This window comes from Dendrobium catenatum, unplaced genomic scaffold (assembly GCF_001605985.2).
Source record: "Dendrobium catenatum unplaced genomic scaffold, ASM160598v2 fragScaff_scaffold_1656, whole genome shotgun sequence".
NCBI classification, from domain to species: domain Eukaryota; kingdom Viridiplantae; phylum Streptophyta; class Magnoliopsida; order Asparagales; family Orchidaceae; genus Dendrobium; species Dendrobium catenatum.
In genome coordinates, this window is record NW_021320118.1 from 313,737 (window position 1) to 333,468 (window position 19,732).

General features: G+C 33.4%; 1 protein-coding gene across 1 annotated transcript; it reads right to left on the reverse strand.

The window, feature by feature from the left end:
• Window positions 1-1,075: 1,075 nt before the first annotated feature.
• Window positions 1,076-14,689, reverse strand: LOC110105784 (hydroxyacylglutathione hydrolase cytoplasmic). The gene is made up of 7 exons (XM_020835423.2): window positions 14,528-14,689; window positions 14,322-14,444; window positions 14,012-14,173; window positions 12,761-12,839; window positions 12,557-12,670; window positions 9,795-9,971; window positions 1,076-1,417 (listed from the first exon to the last, which is right to left on the reverse strand). The coding sequence occupies exons 1-7, from the start codon at window positions 14,572-14,574 to the stop codon at window positions 1,343-1,345; spliced, it is 777 nt and encodes a 258-aa protein (XP_020691082.1). The 5' UTR covers window positions 14,575-14,689; the 3' UTR covers window positions 1,076-1,342.
• Between the last annotated feature and the right edge of the window lie 5,043 nt (window positions 14,690-19,732).

A 19,732-nucleotide genomic window follows, 5' to 3' on the forward strand; every position in this document is an offset into this window, starting at 1 on the left:
GATGAAATTTATTAGATTTAATAATTTGATTGAATGTATTTAAAAACTAAATATAGATTATAAATTCTTCAATTTTTTTTCAAAATTCTGTAGATATACTAAATCTCATTTCAAAACATAAATTTGCTGAGAATAAAATCAAGATGTTATATTTTTGTTTACAAACAATAAATATTAGCCTTAATTAAAAATCTAAGATTTTATTTGAATTTTTTTTTATTTAAGATAATTTTCATACTGCTTGAAATATTGGATCAATTATACTGCCGCACGCATTAATCTAAAATTCATAAGGATTAGATTGAACTTTCTATGACAGTAAAAAACTGGTGGTATTTTCCCCTCTTTCCAGATATATTTTATTTTATTTTTTGTATATTTTCTATATTAGTAGCCTGAACAGATATTGCTCTTCTTTCATGCAGGTAATATGGTAAAATCTTGACTCTAAAGATTTTACATAATTCCTGATAACCCTTACTGTTGGAATATAATTGAAACTACCCAAACTGAAGACAAATTTGGAGTCTAAAGAGAGTGGTCTTTACCATGGTGCTCATTCAAAAGCTGAAATACACTTCTACTAATCAAAGCGATCTGTTTGGGATAGTTACAACTAGTTAAATTAGACGCGAAAGAAAAATAAAAAATTTAAAAGTTATTGTAAAAAGTAATTTTTTTTTTCTTGTTAAGAAATAAAACATTAGCTTTCCCAAATTCTAGAAGATGTTAGTCAAATAGAAATTCAGATGGAAAGAGTTCACAAAATAACATTGTTAAAACATCTCTGAAACACGGGAAATTATTAGGCGCGAACACTGGACGTAGAGAATCTTCCGGATTGCTGCGTACCAAGCTCTGCCTACGCTCTGTGTATTTACTGCATATTTGCAATAAATAAACAACAAATATTTAGTTGTGAGGATTTGCTGATTATTTTCTGTGTATCTACAAATACGCATAGTGTAAGCAGAGCGTAAGCAGTGCATCTAGTAATCCGGATGCATCTCTACGTCCGGTTTCCGCACCTAATAAATTCCCCCGAAACACACCCTTAAATATTTGAGCAATTAGATAGAATAGATGCAAAAGCTCCAAAAGCTATAAGCCGCGTAGCTCAATTTGTGCTGTCATTATCATCATTCACTCCATTGTAATTCTAAATAGGAAAAGCAGCATAATTTATTTCTCGTTCTTATACCAACATCTGTAGGGTTGAAAGTGCAAAAGCATGTGATTATGTCTAATATTACTTATTTTAGAGACAAGACACAGCTAGGGTTTAGGTTAATGCATCGATGCCACATTGATAGGACTAACCTGATAGAGATTCTGATTCCATTCAACCTCTCCAGTTATCCTTCAGCCTTCTGAGTTCCCTCAGAGCTTCAACTGCAGATTGACAGCCTACTTTGGCCTGCAATATCAGAAGCTTAGGCCATTTCACTAAAACAGACAAAGTCAAAAAGTCTCAATTTCTTTATAAAAAAAAAATCATTTAACAAAGACATGTAATATAGAATTATGGTTCAGATAATTGCAGGATGAATGCTTATCTTTACAGAAGAGAAGTATGGCGAGGCGAGCTTAATAGAGAAGTAAATAAGAGATTTAGGCTTCGTTTGGGACGGTTTTTTTATTGCTTTCTAAAACGGAGTTTTATTACAAATTTTTTTATTTTTGTATTAAAACTCTGTTTTAGAAAGCAATGAAAAAGCCGTCCCAAACGAAGCCTTAAGAAAACTATTATTTACTCTAAGAAGAATCATTCTGTATAAGATTAGCTAGAGAGTAATTACAGAAGACAGAAGATATAAGAAGTAATCATTCTGTAATTTTAATAATTACAGGATGAATGCTTATCTTTTACAGCCTAAAAGATGAGCACTAAAAAGTATAGTTGTGAAAACTGACTGTAGATAGAACTGAAAGAAAGAGATGTTTAAGATTCAGTGATTAGACCAAGGTCAAACGGGGGAATATTAAAATTAATTAAATCAAAATGATATAACAATATGCAATAATGCAAATATTTGACTAAAAATAAACAGAATTCATATACAAATAATATTTATGATAACTATAAATCAACGACTATACACAAAATATAAATCATAATTATAAAAAAATAATACAAAATGCAAAGTGAAGGAGCAAAAACGTTGTGGTTCAAACATGACAACGAGAGAGGCAGAGGATCATCTATGAGAAGAAATAGCAAGGGAGGACGAAATCACATATGAGGGAGGACAACTGGTTTTAATTTTGGTCATTTGTGGGAATAGGGTTGTGGGGTTTTGATATTAACCTATTACAACTCAATAAATTTTATATGTTTAAACTTTATGATAATAAATTTCAGCTATTAGAACATCAATCAACAATGTTTAATATGGCATCATTTGAACTGACTGATTCTATATAACCAGGATAGTTCATCGATTCCTCATTTGAACCGCCAGTTCAATCTTGTTCCTGCCGATTCTATGTAACACTGGTTTTTAAAGCTACCATGACTATTCAATTGACCGATTCATGGCCGAATAGGTCAAATCAGATGGTTTGGTTAGATTTACTAAATGTTGCTAAAGAGTTAACATTATCAAAAACTCATTTAATAAATGTATTAAGGAATGAAATGACAGTCAAATCTCTTTGTTACATGCCTAAATTTCAAATGTTGTCTATTAAAAGAGAAGCATAAAGTTAAGTGTCGCAGAGATGATGATGCTCAAGTGGATGAGTGGCTTTAAACTTAAAGACTGAATGTGAATGAGTATACAAGTGAAACCATCAGAGTAGCTCTAGTGAAAAATAGAGAGTTGCCTTAGATGGTTTGATTGCATAAAACTTTTCAATGAGCTTATTAGGAGAGTAGATGTGCTAAATCTAGCCTATGCTAAGAAAGGTAGAGGTAGACCTAAAAAGACTTGGTTATAAAATATTAAACATAACATTTTTTATTACGTTTAAATGAGAATTTAACTCTTAATAGGACATAATAAAAAAAATGATTCATATAGCCGAACCCACAAAATGGGATAAAAACTTGTTGTTGGTCTTTTTAAAGGTTAAAGCTTTAATAGGAATTTTGAATACTCAACGACCAAAGAATCATTAGTTGGAACATATACACTCACACATACATAAAAACTAGTATAATTGCACGAAAATGGAGTGCACTAGAATAAATTTTAAAATTTCTAAAATCATATTAAAAAAATTGTAAGTCAAATTATTTATTTAATTTTTATTAGAGATCAATTTAAAAAATTTATCATTACAAACAATTGCAATTAACAATGATTAAATTAATGAAAATTTGAAAAAATACTCTTAAAATTATAGTTGATAAATATTTTAAGATAATTATAATTGTTAAAAAAGTCATATTATGAAAATTAGGATTATTGAAGGAATTTAATACTAATTTAAAATATACATACTCTAAAGCACATGGATAGAATTAAATTAACTAAAAATTTAACACAAGGCTTAATCCTCAAGGCAACCAAAATAAGAAATAGATCCTATGATCATGTCTGCCAATTATTTGTAGTTATTTTTTAACCAACTATATAAATCTATCATTTGAAGTTCAAAAAAAACAGGTGAAATCATAAGATCATTTTCATCAATAATATTCAACAACTTATTTTCATTTTGAACATGAATGTTCGTGATTTTCAATTCCTTCAATCTATATAATACAACAATAACAACATCAAGCCTTTATCCCACTACGTGGGGTCGGCTACATGAATCCTTTTTGATGTGAAACGTAAATGCCATATACTTGCCTAGGTGGCAAGATTAATTAAAGCCCAAATCAATTTGGGGAGAGAGAATGGAAATCTGAAATTAAGGAGTAATTAAAGCTAATTCAAATTCAAATTTTGAATTTGAATTGTCATTAATTGGGAGGATTAAATGATTAATTGATTTAAATCTAAAATTAAATTTCAGATTTAAATTAATGGTTATTGGCTTAATTGGAGGGACAAATTTAAGGAGTAATTAATGCTAATTCAAATTCAAATTTTGAATTTGAATTGTCATTAATTGTGAGCCTCTCCTAATTAAGAAATTTCTTTATTCCAAGGAGGAAGAGAGGGGGAGGTGGGGGTTGGTGGGCGTCGGCCTAAGGGATGGCTGGTGAATTTCTGGACGGGCCAACAGGGCCGGCGGCAAGGAGAACTTGGGGAGGAAAAGCCCGAGCTTGGTAGAGGATGAGAAGTTTGGGGAAATCTTGGAATTTCTAACCTCACGCTCTTAAACTTCAAGATCTCAAAGGAGATTATAGGGATGTCGGAACTCACACAGAGATCCACAAAACTCTCCTCAAGAACTCACAAAGAGATCTTGAGAATCTCGGAACTCACAAAGAGATCCGCGAAACTCTCCTCAAGAACTCACAAAGAGATATTGAGAATCTCGGAACTCACAAAGAGATCCGCGAAACTCTCCTCAAGAACTCACAAAGAGATCTTGGGAAAGTCGGAACTCACAAAGAGATCCTTCTGAACTCACTAAGAGATCAATACTAAAATAAAATTTTTCATTATCAATAATCCATCCAAATACAAGAGAATGGGCCTCTATATATAGGCTTTAAGAGAAATTAAAAGACACATTCGCCCCTCGGGCTTACATAAAACAAGAGGGTAAAATGGGAAATTGCAAAACTAAATTAAAATACACTTAATAAACGAAAATAAAGCAAAATGATCTCGGTCGTCGATCTTCACCTCCTCCTCAGATTGGCATGGACGGTTGGATGTCCGCATCATTCTCCCGGGGTGGAAAAGACTCGACTCGACTCGACTCCGTCGAATTCGCATCCCGGGTGAGCAACCATGCTCTGATACCAAACTGATGTGATGCAATGGGGAGTTACACAAGAATTTAAAAAGAGAATTAAATGTTAGCTCCACAAATTATTTAATAATGCATCAAAGTTAAGTCAATTATAAGTAATTCGCGGTGTTCAATTTGCTAGGCAAAGAAACTACAATAAGAGAGCTAAATCGTTTAAGAAAATGCGAAGGAAAACATAAAACAAAGGCTAGTAAATAAAAATACCACAGTTAATACCAAATTGTTCACACTTTGAGACCTTTAACACTCTCTTCCTACAGAGACTAAGTTGAGCGACGGAAGATTGTCCAAACTAGCATGGAGGTTGCCACTAAGATGGAGGTACCAAGGAATGTTGCCATGGAAGAGGATCTCGGAGGCGGAGGAGGCGCGATAGCTCGACCTTTGATAATCCAAGTGTAGACGGAGAAGTGTTCGTCAATGGAGTCTACAAGCGTCGGCAAGATTCGGTCCAAGTATTCTTCGACGGTATCGTCGAAGTCAAATCCGACGTCAAAGAATTGTGATCGCAAGATGTTGACTCTTCCGTTGCGGTCGTATTCAAACCCGTAGTTCCACTCGGGTTCGTCCATGCATCCTTGGGGTGGATCCGGAAGGTCGCCGCAAGCAAGATCTTCCAAGGAGGAGGGGTGGAACGGCGGCTTGGCTAAGGGAGAGGGTCGGCCGGCGGAAGAGCAGGGAGGAGAGGGGGCGGGCTAGGTGCACAACTGAAATTTGATTTCAGTTTTGGAATATGAGGAGGGAAAATTTAGGGATTTTGAAATTGCAATTAATGTAATTAAGGCATTAATTGAAATTTTCAATTATGGGAGGGAATAGGGTGAACCGACGGTAGGGAGAGAGAGGGGGAGAAGAAATAAAACTGAAAATATTTCAGTTTTAAAAGAAGGGGAGGGAAAAATTTAATTCTAATTTGAATTTCAAATTAAAATTAGGGGGGAGTAATTGAGCAATTAATGGATTTCCCATATGGGGGCCGGCGGCATGAGCTAGAGAGGGAGGGAATTGGGGAAGGGGGAATGAGGGTTTCCAAGTAAGAATTGTTGACTAGGAAAATATGAAATAAAATCCACTATCATGCAATTTTTGTTTTGGATTAATTTTCAAAACTTTACAAAATTGGAAATTCCCAATTTGGCAAGTAGTGAAATTTGAAAATTTCAAATTTCCATGAGGAAGTGGTGGGGGAAAGAAAGTGGAGAGAAGGTGGAGGGGGGAGGATGGCCGGCGGCAAGGTGATTGGCCAGCGGGCCTCGGGTGGCCGGCGGGTGGACTCCAAGGAAGCTAACTTCTCACGAGAATTTGGCTCCTTTCCACGATTGCGAATTGCATGCGGGAGATGAGTGGAGGGAAGAAGGTGATTGCATGTAGTAATTCGAGAACTCACTAAGAGATCTCTAATGGAACTCACAAAGAGATCCACATCTTTGGCACTCACAAAGAGAACACAAATCACAAATTTTCATTCAATAATTCTCATACAAGATACAATGACCATATAAATAGGCTCCAAAGAAAAGAAAGTACAAAAGTCTAAAATGCCCCTTGGGGCTACAAAAGCAACTACTACCCTCAGGGGTAAAATGGGAAACTACGAAAATAAAAGCATAATAATAAAACTGATGGTACAAGTATATGAGAGCTTCCGTAGTACGCACTCGACGGGGTCGAGTTCTCTCCCACCCGGGGAGAATGATGAGGTCATCGATAGGAGATTTCGGCTATCGATGACCTCATCAGATTCTCATTGGAAACTTTCCTAATTTGGCTTTAGTCAAATTTGGAAACTTTGAAACTCAATTTGAATTTCAAATTTTGAAAATAATGGGGGAAGAGGAGGTCGGTGGTTAAATTAAGGAAAGGGAAGGTGGAGGTGGGGAGGCCGGCGGCTAGGTGTTTGGCCTGCGGGTGGGGCATCCAAGGAGGCCGGCGGTATGGGGTAGGGCTCGGGTTGTGGGAAGAAAAAAAAAGGGTATTGGTTAGGGAGGCCGGCGGGTGAGGGGTTAGGAGAGGACGTATATGTTAGGGAAGAAGAAGAGATCGGGGCCGCGAACATTGGAATCCTCCGACGGTTGACAGGTCTTGTTATCACCCTCCTCGGGTTTCTCCTATCATGAACTCACTTAGAGATCAAAACAAAGAACATAAAACTTCATTCAATAATCATCCACTAGTACAATGCAAGAGGCCTCCTATAAATAGGCCCAAATAAAAGAAAACAAAAAAGACTAAATTGCCCTCGGGCTACAACATAGACTCAACTCCCCATAGGGGTAAAAGGGGAAACATAAAACATAAAACAGAAAATACATCACAAATACAGGCTCTGAATCTTAACCGTCGACCCATGACTATGTCGACGATACACATGTTGAAATCTCTGACTAATGTCTTATCAAAAATTTTGTCAGCCCTTATTGAGGCTCTCCCTAGCTTTCTTGCTTTAAGGATTTGACAAACGGTTATTGAGGAATCAACATCAACAGCTTGAGAATTTGATACTAAAGTCTTTATTTTCAAATTTCATGGTTGTTTTACTATCATGTTGCATATCATACATCAATTTAGTATAAAAATTGAATCAACTGTTGTTTGGCTCTAATTTTTATAAATATGTCAGTGTTCACTTACACATATCAGTATCAATTTTATGTATTTATTTCTCTTCCATGCATCTCTCCACCTTTTGCCTCTCTACCTCTTTTCATGAGAAAAAAGGTATGGAAACTATATTCACACAAATAAATTCCAGGTTTCTATGCTGCCCCGATTATCATGATTCACATCTAAAAAGAGTTTGTTGATCTAAAAAAGAGAGAAAATTATAGCTTTGATTTACATACATGAATTAAACAAGATAATATAAGAATCAAATAGACAACTCACCATATGAAGTTCATCAATCACAATAATTCCAACTTCAGAAAGACGACCCTCTTCTAACAACCTATTAATCAAGGAATTGGCTTTCTCGATTGTACAAACGGCTACTGATGTATCTTTGGGAAGTGAGCCACCACCTTGGTTTCCATAGAAGCTACGCACATGCTTGCCAAGAGGCTGAAGTAGTAGTTCCAAATGTTCAGCCTACATGAAATTGTGTAAAACATATTAATGATACTAAAAATCCTATAATTAACAACGAAACGATGAATGAAAGTACCTTTTCTGCACAAATTGATACATAGGGAAGAACAAGAAGAGCCATTTTTCCCGTTGCTATAACTCTCCTCAGCATCAAAATTTCAGCCACAAAACTTTTACCGGCACTGATAAATAGCAAATATTTATAAATGATACATAAAATTTTCAGAAGTAATACAATTTACCATATATAGCTCCTCCAATTTTACAAGGAAGAAATACATAATAACAAGCATAGCTTTGGCAAACCTGATTTGAGTCAGGTAAGCCTGACTTTAGTTAGGTTAGCCTGGTATGAGTTAACCTAGCCTGACATACAATAATGTACCATTTGGCATCTGTATACCAAAGAGAATGCTGACTCAACAGTCTCAACCTACGTTTGTTTGGGTTAGTTTAGGTCGTATTGGAATGTACATTGCAATGAAATTGTTATTTAGATAATACTAAGGATATATTAAAACTCAAAATAAATTCAACAGTTTTTAAACTCTTTTATAAAGTTAAGTGGTATTTTTTGTGTTTTGCTTTCTTTTCAAGAACTCTCCATAACACTTCTCTTGGAACTTTATCATATGCTTTTTCTAAATCAATAAATATCATATGTAGATCATCTTTATTTTCTCTATATTTCTCCATCAAACCTCTTAATAAATGTATGACTTCCATAGTCGACCTACCCGGCATGAATCCAAATTGATTTTGAGAAACATTAGTATCACGCCGCAACCTATGCTCCATAACTCGCTTCCATAGTTTTAAAGTATGACACAATAACTTAATACCTCTATAATTTGCACAATCTTGTGCATCACCTTTATTCTTAAAAATAGGTATTAACACACTCATTCTCCACTCATCTGGCATCTTTTTAATCTTCAAAATAGTATTAAAAAGTTTAGTAAGCCAAGAAATTCCTTCATCTCCTAAGTATTTCCACACCTCTATTGGAATATCATCAGGTCCAACAGCTTTTCCACCCTTCATTTTCTTAATTTTCACAATCTTCATTAAAAAGTTTAGCAAAATATCTCATCCACCTTTGTTGAATAATAATAAAAAAAAGCCAAAAGGATAGTTAGATAAGGTTATGTAAACGGGTAAAATAGAGAAAAGAAAAAAAAAATATAAAAGAATAATTAATTTGAATCTCTACATTGTTATTTATTGTTCGATTAGTGCAGGCAAAAAACAATCAACCATACATCATACAAGAGGTAAAAGAAATAAAGCGGTGGCAATTGTTGGCATTGATATTTTTAGAGAAAAATAAGATATTTATAAAATGCACAAAAGAAATATGTTAAAAAAAAAACAAAAATAAAAATATAAATATAAAAGTGATCCCAATCATCTGCCAATTTTTTGGAGATTTATTTTATCTTTTAATTTCAATAACTCATTTTCTATATTCTTATATAATGAAATGTTCATTATAACTAAATTAACAATAGAAAATGTGTTATTTGGAGAAGAATAAAAGAGGATAAGTACAACAATTTTTTACTCTCCCCTGCTATAAATACAAGATCATCCAATAAGCACCCCCTCAATACATCTACATTGAGGCCTGTTCCTCTAAATATTCATCTAACCATTAATGTTTCAGCTTTTTTAATTGCTCTTTTTATTACACAACAAAGCATGACATACCAAACGACTGAAGGAAAATGCCGATCAAAATAGTTGCTTGAAGTTAATCATCCCAACTTTAATTCACAACAAAAGGAATAACTATGTGAAGAAAAAAAATCACGCAAATATTCCAGTACCTGTAGTTGGGGTAAATCAACACGCATGAACGGATTAGTTTCAAACTCCTCTCCAATGGTCGAGGGGATTGTTGGGAAATTTGCTTTTCTTTGCTGCTGAGACCATTGAAGCTTCTGAGATATTTCCTTATTATCTGGCTCCACAGTTAATGCAAACCTCAAGTTCTTCTCTGTGTACTGGACATCTCTAAAATGTTACCACATACGAAATTTTTAAGAGTAGAATAGCAACTGTAACCACAAAATATGAACAACCACTATAACAACTATTAATTTTGATAAATTCTACATGGATAAGGAAAAAAAATTGTATTTATTTTTTCTTTTCTAAGATCAATTATTGGCCATCATCATCATTATGTAAAGTTACAAACCGCAAACATGCTGCTAGGAAGTTACTGTTTATGTTACTCATTAAGTAGCTAGGAGACAGAAAAAATGTATCCATCCTATATCCTTTTCCTAGAAATGCACACAAGAATAGTAGCATAAGCCGGAGTATCTATTCTACATTTTTTTCTCTTAAAGTGCACTAAAGTACACAAGCCTATGCCGCAAACTGATTTCACATAGCACAACCAAAGCATGCCAATGTTACACTATCTCTGCAATGATAATAATGATGAAATGGAAGCAGAAATGTCTTTCAGCTAAAATTGTTCAGAGCATCAAATCTTTAGTGGGCAAACTGCAGGACCAACCAATTACAGAAGTCCATTTTGAACAAAGTGAAGTCATGCACACCAAACTAAGCACCATTTAAGGTAAGCTCTTCGGAAAAGAGCATATAGTTTAATCCATCGAATACTAATTTCCTAATTTAGTTATCATCAGTATTGGCATTATTCAAACTACCCAGACTCAGCTTTATCTTATATTCAATGTATACTACTCTCATAATTTTTTTAATAAAATCATTCAACAACTAGTGTTTTAATTTGTTCACACATTCATCTTAAACTTCTCATTTCTATCATAATTAATTTGGCTATCAATGATCTCTTTACCAACACTCAGATGCATACAATACAATTGGCCTCATTATATCTCAAAATTTACCTTTAAAGTTGCATGATTTGCTTTAAGTGCATCATGCTCATAAAACACCTCCCTATTTTAGAAATCAAATCTTAACTCTAAAAATTATATCAATATTTATATCCCTATTCTTCTACAATACAAAACCAAGATACTTATATCTATCACATCTAAATATCATTTCATTTTCTAGTAATAATGACAAATAATTATTAATATCATACCAACTAAAATTACATACCAAATAGTCAATTATTTGTTCATTTAATCCTAAGGCCTTAGTCTTCTATAACACTTCTTCATTGTCTTAACTTTTTACTTATTTTATTATATATCTAAACAATTAGAATTATCTTCTAAAAATATATACTAATGCACCTCAATTTGAATATCATTTGTAAGCATATTTAACCAATACAAAAAGTTCTAGATTTGATGTTGATCATCAACTATAATTAAAAATTATTTGGTCGCTTAGCTAGTTTAATAGTAATCAATATTCTATCATATATATCTTCAAGAACTTTAACATGTCTTTGGAAAACACATTTTTTCTTATACAAAACAATTCAAATCTCATGCTTTTCAATCACAAACCTTCTTTAAGATCAATAAAAACGGCATGAAAACCATTTTTCTACTCTCTAAACTTTTCCAATAGTTATCTTGGCATTAAAATAACTTCTATAATGGATCTTTTTTATATAAAATCAAATTAATTCTCCAATACCAATGTATTTTTTAAGTCTATCTTCCATTACTTATTATCAAAATTTTAAATATATATTTTCTTCACAAATATTAATGTTAAAATGCTTCTTCTCCGCTCATTTGGCATCCACTTAATATTAAAATTTCTATAAAAAATATTTGTTAACCAAACCAGTACAATATCATTCCTAACTCTTCAAATCTCAATAGGTATCAAGCATGGCCTTTAGAGCTAAATCTACTTCTTTTTTCGGATCAGTCTACAATAAAAAATTGCATATTATGCTCTTCAATAAAATTATCATTTAATAATTTCTTAAATTAGCATTTTTATCTTTCATTCATATCTTCATCATTAACTAAGATCTAATTATCTTCACTTTTAATGTATCAAGCATCTAACTTGATGAAATCCTTAGATCTCTTCTTTCTAAACTTAGCTATTCATATATCTTATTTTCTCCCTTTTTTTAAGCTCCCAACCTATCATAAGTGCTAAAGGTTATATTTTTTGCTTTGCTCATCAACATCTTTGCAAGACTTCAAGCTTTCTTATAAAAGTTATACGCATTAGAAGTATTCATCTATTGCCACTCTTTTAAACCATACTTCTTTTCCTAAACAGCCTTTTGTACCTTAATCCACAACCAAATCTACTTATTAATGAACGATCTATTATTAGAATCACCCGAGACCTCTACAACAAGTTTCTTAATAAAACTACACATCTAATCCCATAATAGATTAGGTTCAACTAAAGAACTCCAATTATAGTTAACTATCTTGAAAGACCTTTCAATAATCTTACATTCTTACTCTAGGGGAAATATTTTTTTTAACATTTTCTTTATATTATTAAGATATACATCCTATGCTATGTGAACAAACTTCCTCACGGAATATTTTCCTTTTTTTAATAAAATAAATCTGTTTGAACAAGTTCAAAAATGAAACAAAGAATAAGCACATCATTAATGAAAATCAACAAAAATCACAAAGAATCAGAGAATTACCTCATGCCCACAAAATACTCTAGTAGGTTTTGGCAATGAACCTAATGTCACAGATAATGATTGGTACATATCTTCAGCAGTTCCTTCAAAGAACTTTCCACAACCAGCAATAAACTATAAATCAGTAGAAAAAAGGCGTTGAGCCTTCTGTTGCTAAAAATGCTAATATATTAGAATTCTAAAAAATAAAATGGTAAAAATTACCAATGTGTCTCCAGTAAAAACAGCAGGATCTTCTTCTTCTTTACTCGTGACATAATAACTTATATGACCTTTTGTATGGCTGACAGGAACATCACAAACAAATCAAAGTTTGATCTTGAAACATTTTTTTAGATTCTAAGCATAAAATTAAAGTTAGAAAGGTTGGGTAGTTTAATAGGGATAAAACTCAATATTACATATGCATGCCTTCAAATGGGGCAAGGAGGGACGGTAAGCATATTAGTAATGTTTAAATCTCGCATAGTAGCGAACTAACAAAATCTTTCTCTATAATTTGATATAAAACCCTTTTTGAAGCAGTTTAAAGCATTAAAGACATCTTTTAATTTTTCAAAAAATTAAGGTAAAAGACCAATCTTTTTAGGAATTCCTAATCAAAATGGTTCATGCAATCACAAAACAGTCCAATAAATAATATACTCATTTTGTACAGCAAGAACACCAAAATCAAACGGAGGCTTCTAAGGATGCATCTTATAGCATCTAAAATCATTTCAACAATCTGTTTCAAAATGAACAAATAAAGTAGTGTTTTGAGGAATGAAATTGAAAACCACATATTTCTTCTTTATATTTGATCTATGGCCGCAACTTCATATAGATAGACCAACTCAATAACCGAGTTGTTCTTATGTCATGATACACTTATCTTGATCTTAAATTTGAATGTTGATAGAAAAACTCAATCATGCATAAATAGTCAAATGAAATATAACTTCATTTAATTTTGAGTAACAAGCCGGCATTGATATTTGAATTTTTCCATTGTTATATTACAAGCATAGCAAAGAAAACTTATTAATGAGGAGAGCAATTCTTAGCTTATTATCTTGAGTTTTGAAACACGGTTTAAGAGAAATTAGAAGTCCTAGAAAAATTTAATTTTCTTTAAAAATTTTACCACTTGTAGAAATACTCATTTCAGGTGAAATACTCATTTCCAGACGAACACGGTGTAATTTCAAATACAACTCAGATTCCATAAGATCATAAACAACAATTCAAACGAATCGCATTAAGGAAATCCATGCGCAAGATGACCAACAAGGAGAAGTTAAATATCCATATCACATAAATTTCGGCTTAGTTCCTTCAACTTCAATCAATTATTCTAACACGAAAAAAGTTTCATACAATAAATAAAACTTATGCGGCGCTAGAAACAAAATAAAAAAGGAGATTTATTACAACTGAATGAAGTATTACCAAAACAAAGATAATGCATCATACCAGGGAGTGTGAAGACACAATATATTGACATCTGAGCCCAGAGTAACCTTATCCCCGTTATCCACTTTGTTGGTGCATCCTTTGACGCTATCAAGTGAACCACCGAAAACTTTGATTCCAGGCACCAAATCCTTGATCCTCTCATTCCCACCAGCATGATCCCTATCGAAAATAATGATTACAAAATAAGCATAAATTAAACAAGCTACCCAAAAAACAATCGTAGTTTCAGACTCGTCCATGGCACTTATGGTAGCCGTTTTAAAACAATAATAAGAAAATCAAGGGTGACAAAGAAGGTGGAGAGAACCAATGATGGTGTGTTGTGAGAACGAGCTTGAGGTCGGCGCCGATTTCGCTCGCCTTGCGGATTATCTTCTCTGGCTCGACGGGATCGACGGCGGCCGCCTCCTTCGTGCTCTCATCCACGATTCTGTCATTGAAAAGCATGGATTGAGGAAAGCAAATGACGCGGAACAAAGATAAAATTAGGGTTTTCGGAAGAGGATACAATACAAGTAGGCGTAGTTGTCTTCGAGGCAAGGGACATGGAAAATCTTCATCCTCGCTCTCCCTTTCTCAGCCCCCTCAACTCCTCTATGGAGATCAGATTACAGCAGGGGTCCGGAGGGATCTTATAGAAGACCGCCAACCTTCTGCGCTTATCTATCAAACCATCAGATCAGGGACGGCTGATTGTAAATCTCCTTCGGTGCGGTCAGGCGAATGAGGCGCGTGCTTTACACAGGCGCGTGCTTAATAATTAAATCAAAACTAAAAAAAAAAAAATTATTATTTATTATTTATATAATATCATTAATGTAAAATGGATTTCTATAGAACCAACATAAAACAGCAGCACACATGCTTGGCTTATTTAGCTTATCCCTGAGCTTTTATATAGCCCTTATTTCATTCATCCTTCTCATTAGTTATGATAAATCTTTAAAAAAAAATTTTGCTTGATGAATATGAATGTCGATGCAACATTTGAATTGAAAACTTTTAGAATTTAATTCATGATCATCGAAATCCGATTTCAGTAAATTTATATTTGAACTGAACATCTCGACAAGTCAATACATTGGCACTCAAAATGATTCAATTTGATTCCAAATGTGCTTTAATCAAGCACGTGAAACATATTTGAGAACTTTTAAATATTAATTGAGGTACAAAACAATCTCCATATATTACATGCTTATGATCAAATTAAGCATCTCGGTGAGACGAATCTAACAAACTTAGGATAATTGGTTTTGACATCATTAAGACTATTGCGGGCAGAAAATTTTGAAAATACTTTATCTTAGCAATGTATGAAAGTCTAAGCAAATAGATGATAAATAAAATACCTAAGATTTTTATGTGAAAAATCCTAAGAAAATAAAAACCCATGGGGCCTTGCCCAATTGAAACTATTCCATAAGTATTTGAATATATTATAGAAGTCAATACGTCCTTCACTCCATGGACAAGGAGAATACAATGTATTGTATAGTTTTGTTAATCTTCAGACATATATTCTTAGTATAAAGATATGGTGATGGTCCAAGAATGAGCACAAGTTCAGCAATGGTCGATGGTTGGGAAGAAATCTGACGGCGACCAATGAACAAGTAGAAGTCTAACAACGGTCAGTGGTCGAGAAGAACGTCGGTGATCTAAAAAAATGTTGGTGGTCCGGAAGAATGTTGATGGTTATTAGTCATGGCAAGAGAACACCCAAGTTTTCTCCTCCTTTCTTCATGTGAAGAATGTGGGGCTATTTATAATTTTTTTAGAGTGGCATGTCTTGTAAATATTGAGAAGATCAAATGCCTATATAGAGTGTTCCATCAGATGACTGATAGTGATCCTTTAATCATAAAACATTTATAAAAAATTTATGTGTTTTAATGATGTCAGAATTAACTTATCTTAGGCTCATTGAAATCATCCTGTCGAGCCGCTCGATTTTCCTATAAGCATGTCATATTCGACAATCAACTGGTTATCTAATTAATACTTAAAACCCTTCAAATATGCTTTGGACCCTTGATTTGGGTTCATTTGGGGTTGGATTGAATTGATTTTGGTATTGTTGTGTTCATCTCGTCGAGATTTTCAATTCGACCATAAGTTTGTTGAAATCAGAGCTTGGACGATTCCTACTTTAATTTAAGAAATTTCCAATTCATATTTACATCAAGATTCGTGCCGATCAAGGCAATTTTTTGGTGGCATATTAGTTGTCCCCTATTTTTGGACAATAAAGCTTACAAAGTCCAAAAATATATCTCAGAGCTTTCGAAAAATAGTAGGTACAACTTTTAGCATCAGACAAATTATGAGGTGCGATTGTTCCTTGGACATCAACATAGACTATCCCTTAGAGCCTTGAACCAAGTAAAACAGTATTGATAATAATTTTAGCATGCACTAAAGTCACCACGCCAATCAAAATCACACTTAGCTAACTGTAGGGACTTCATTTGTCTCTAAATGTATCAAAATATAGTTCAGAATGTCCAAAAAAAGAAAAAAGGTTTCTGATACCCCAAAAACATCCAAATTTTATCGTTTGAACTGAAAATCTAGCCCGGAACAGGCTGGCGGTGCCAGTAGCCCTCCCTACGCATTGGTTGGCACGCACGCCTTACACTTGAATGGGGCATGTACATCGCCCCGTTAGAATTTTTTTTTTTTAAATTATAGAGTAATTTTGACCTTTCAAATTCTAAAAATTAAAAACTTTTAAATAATCTCAAAAAATTCTAGAATAACTTTTCATATACCCTAGTGCCTCCTCGATATGAATAAAATTTTAATTTAATATTAATAATATATAATTTTGATAAAAATAATTGAGTTTTGGCTTTTAAAATTCCAAAACATATATTAAAAATTTCCAAAATATTATGGAATATTCACTGCATCTCCTCCTCTCTTCCACATATAAATATTCCCCTTAGGGGTGGGGGCAATTTTTCTTCCAAACTTTTTTTTTTCTTCTCCTTTTCTTCTTCACTTCTTCTTACATTAGAGGCATTCCACTATCTTGGATAAATGACATCTCCTATCAAGTTTTAGTACCCCTTATTGTGTAGGAGTAAATATTACATTTCGTCTTATAATAGAGGCATTCCATTATCTTGGATAGGTGAAATCCCCTATCAAGCTCTAGTGTCCCTCTTTGTGTTGAAGGAGTAACATTTGCAATTCTTCTCCTTCTTTCCTGCACTTATTCTCACATTAGAGACATTCTATTATCTTGGATAGGTGGTGTCCCTTATAAAACTTTAGTGCCCCTCATTGTGTAGAAGAAATGACCCTTACATTTCTTTTTATATTAGAAGTATTTCATTTTTTAGATATGCGACATCCCCTACTAAGCTATAGTACCCCTCTTTGTGTAAAAGTTCTGATGGATAATAATTCTCCGCTAAACTACCAATAACTTAAAGAGTATTAGCCACAATCTTCTACGTTGAATAATGATATAAAGAGATATGGAGGTAGTAACACCCTAGAGGATAACCAGTGATAATCAGGGGACGAGCATAATATTGAAGATGATTAATGGTCGAGCTACATTTTTTTGGAGATAGAAAGTATGTATCATGATGCTGACAAATAGTGGATAACTTGAGAAGAATGGGAACCAAAAATGTGTCAACTGCAACAGCATAGCATTAAACTTATGTTGCCAATTAATTGGACGTCTAATTTTTTGGTGGTGATTTGCAAGGAGTTAAGTGATGTGTTGATTATTGCCCTAGAAAGGTCCAATCGGACATGTGCTCATCCACCATGATTTAATAGAGTGCATGAGATGATGTTGATGAAAGCACTTTACTATATATAATTTTATTCTAGCTTCTTATGAAAATGACTGTGTGCTCGAACCTGAAATAAATTTTATTATGTAATTTCTAGGACGTTGCATTGCTTTGATACATTCATATTTACTTTTGAAGTAAGAAGATCACATATTCACGTAAGAATATTTTTTGTTTGTTAATTTTCCTCCCAGTTAAAGCAACTTGATTATAGACATTTATTCCTTATACATCTTTTAACTTTGAGGATTCGAAGATATATATATATATCTTTTGAGGCTTTAATTTTTTGATATTTTTAAATGAGTGGTGACCCTGTCAACCGCTTTCATTCATGAAACCAGTTAGTAAGGATCATGTCCAATACTAATTTTTCTACGAGGTTACCCCATGGGTGCTCCTTTCCAAGGTTATTTGTCAGAGCGTTACTTTATGACGTTAAACTGTATGGAAGAGACTAAGAAAATCCATCAAAGATTTTTGACTTATCTGATATTATTTGTCAGATTGTTCCTCGATAAAGTTAACTTATGTGGAAGATGCTGAGAAAATCCACCAAGGATATTTGACCTATATGAAGTTGTTTGTCAGAGTGTTGCTCAATGACGCTAACATATGTGAAAGTGGCTGAGAGAGTCCACCAATGATGTTTGACATATCCAAAGTTATTTTTGTCAGAGTGTTGCTCAATGATGTTAACACGTGCGAAAAAGGTAAGATCGAATCCCCCTAGGATTGATCATCTATTGATTGACATACAATGAATATTGTGTATTTATTGAATCAATGTTAGATTTTATATTTAGTTTAGGACAATCACTGTGATCTTGTTTGGAAATGAAGATAATGATAATAATGGTCATATGAAGTCTTATTATATTAAAAAACACAATATAACCATGATTTAACTTAAATTCATAAAACATATATGCTATATAGTAAGTAATTTTAATAGCAGCTACTGATAATATTTCTGAATGTCGGTGGTGGGGCCGTGGGGCAGAGGTGAAGCTCCAAGATTCTTTTAAGCATAATAGCTCACTTGATCTTTAGCCCATGGTTCGGGCACTCAAAGGCCCTCCATGAGGGAAGCCCTTTGAGTGACGTCTTCATTCTAGAGATCATAAATTTTGATGCTTAAGATAATAGACTGGTGTGGTTGAGCTTTTTTAAGATAGCAAGATTATGCCACTTGTTGATTTTCTCGCACTTCACCAATTCTAGTTCGAGTTGGGAATTTTAGCTTTAGGTGTGGCACTGAAGTGATAACATCAAAAATTGACTGCAAAGGTCTTCCAAAGATAGTATTGTACGTGGATTCTTCCTTAACAACAATAAATTGAATCATATGTGTTGTTTATTGAGGGAATCCATCCAAATTAATAGGGAGTGTGATTGTTCCTTCAACTCTTACTAGTCGATTATCAAAGCCATATAATGGTCATGCAATTGGTTGGAGTTTTCTCTAACTAAACCTATATTGAGAAATGTAGAGTAGAACAAAACATCAAGTAACTTTCATTATCAATAAGGATTCAATTAACATTATAGAAAGTACCTTCAATGCTAGCATTGATAACAAGTTGATCTTGGTGAGGAGTCTAGATCCCTTCTATGTTAGAATCATTAAAAATGATGGATTGATATTTTCGAGATTTCTTCAATGCCGGTTCTTCTAGGGTAGTGAAGAGAACCTGAGAGGACATTAGAGGTCCTCCAAAAATAGTTTTAATTTTTCCAATCATTTGATAATTATTTTGTTTTTGTTGTTGTTGTTTTTCTACCCCCAGTATGATTAGTTTCATTTCAATTAAGTGAATTTTGAATGAATTGATGAAGATATCCCTATTGAATTAACCCTTTAATTTTTCCTTTCAACTGTACGCAAACTTCAATAGTA

Excerpts from the sequence above, each read along its gene's own strand:
- LOC110105784 (XM_020835423.2), bottom strand. The coding sequence starts at position 14,574 with ATGAAGATTTTCCATGTCCCTTGCCTCGAAGACAACTACGCCTACTT. Across the intron at positions 9,972-12,556 it reads GAGTATTTTGTGGGCATGAG|TACACAGAGAAGAACTTGAG; the intron begins GTAATTCTCTGA and ends AGAGATGTCCAG. Across the intron at positions 1,418-9,794 it reads TTGATTTACCCCAACTACAG|GCCAAAGTAGGCTGTCAATC; the intron begins GTACTGGAATAT and ends CTGATATTGCAG.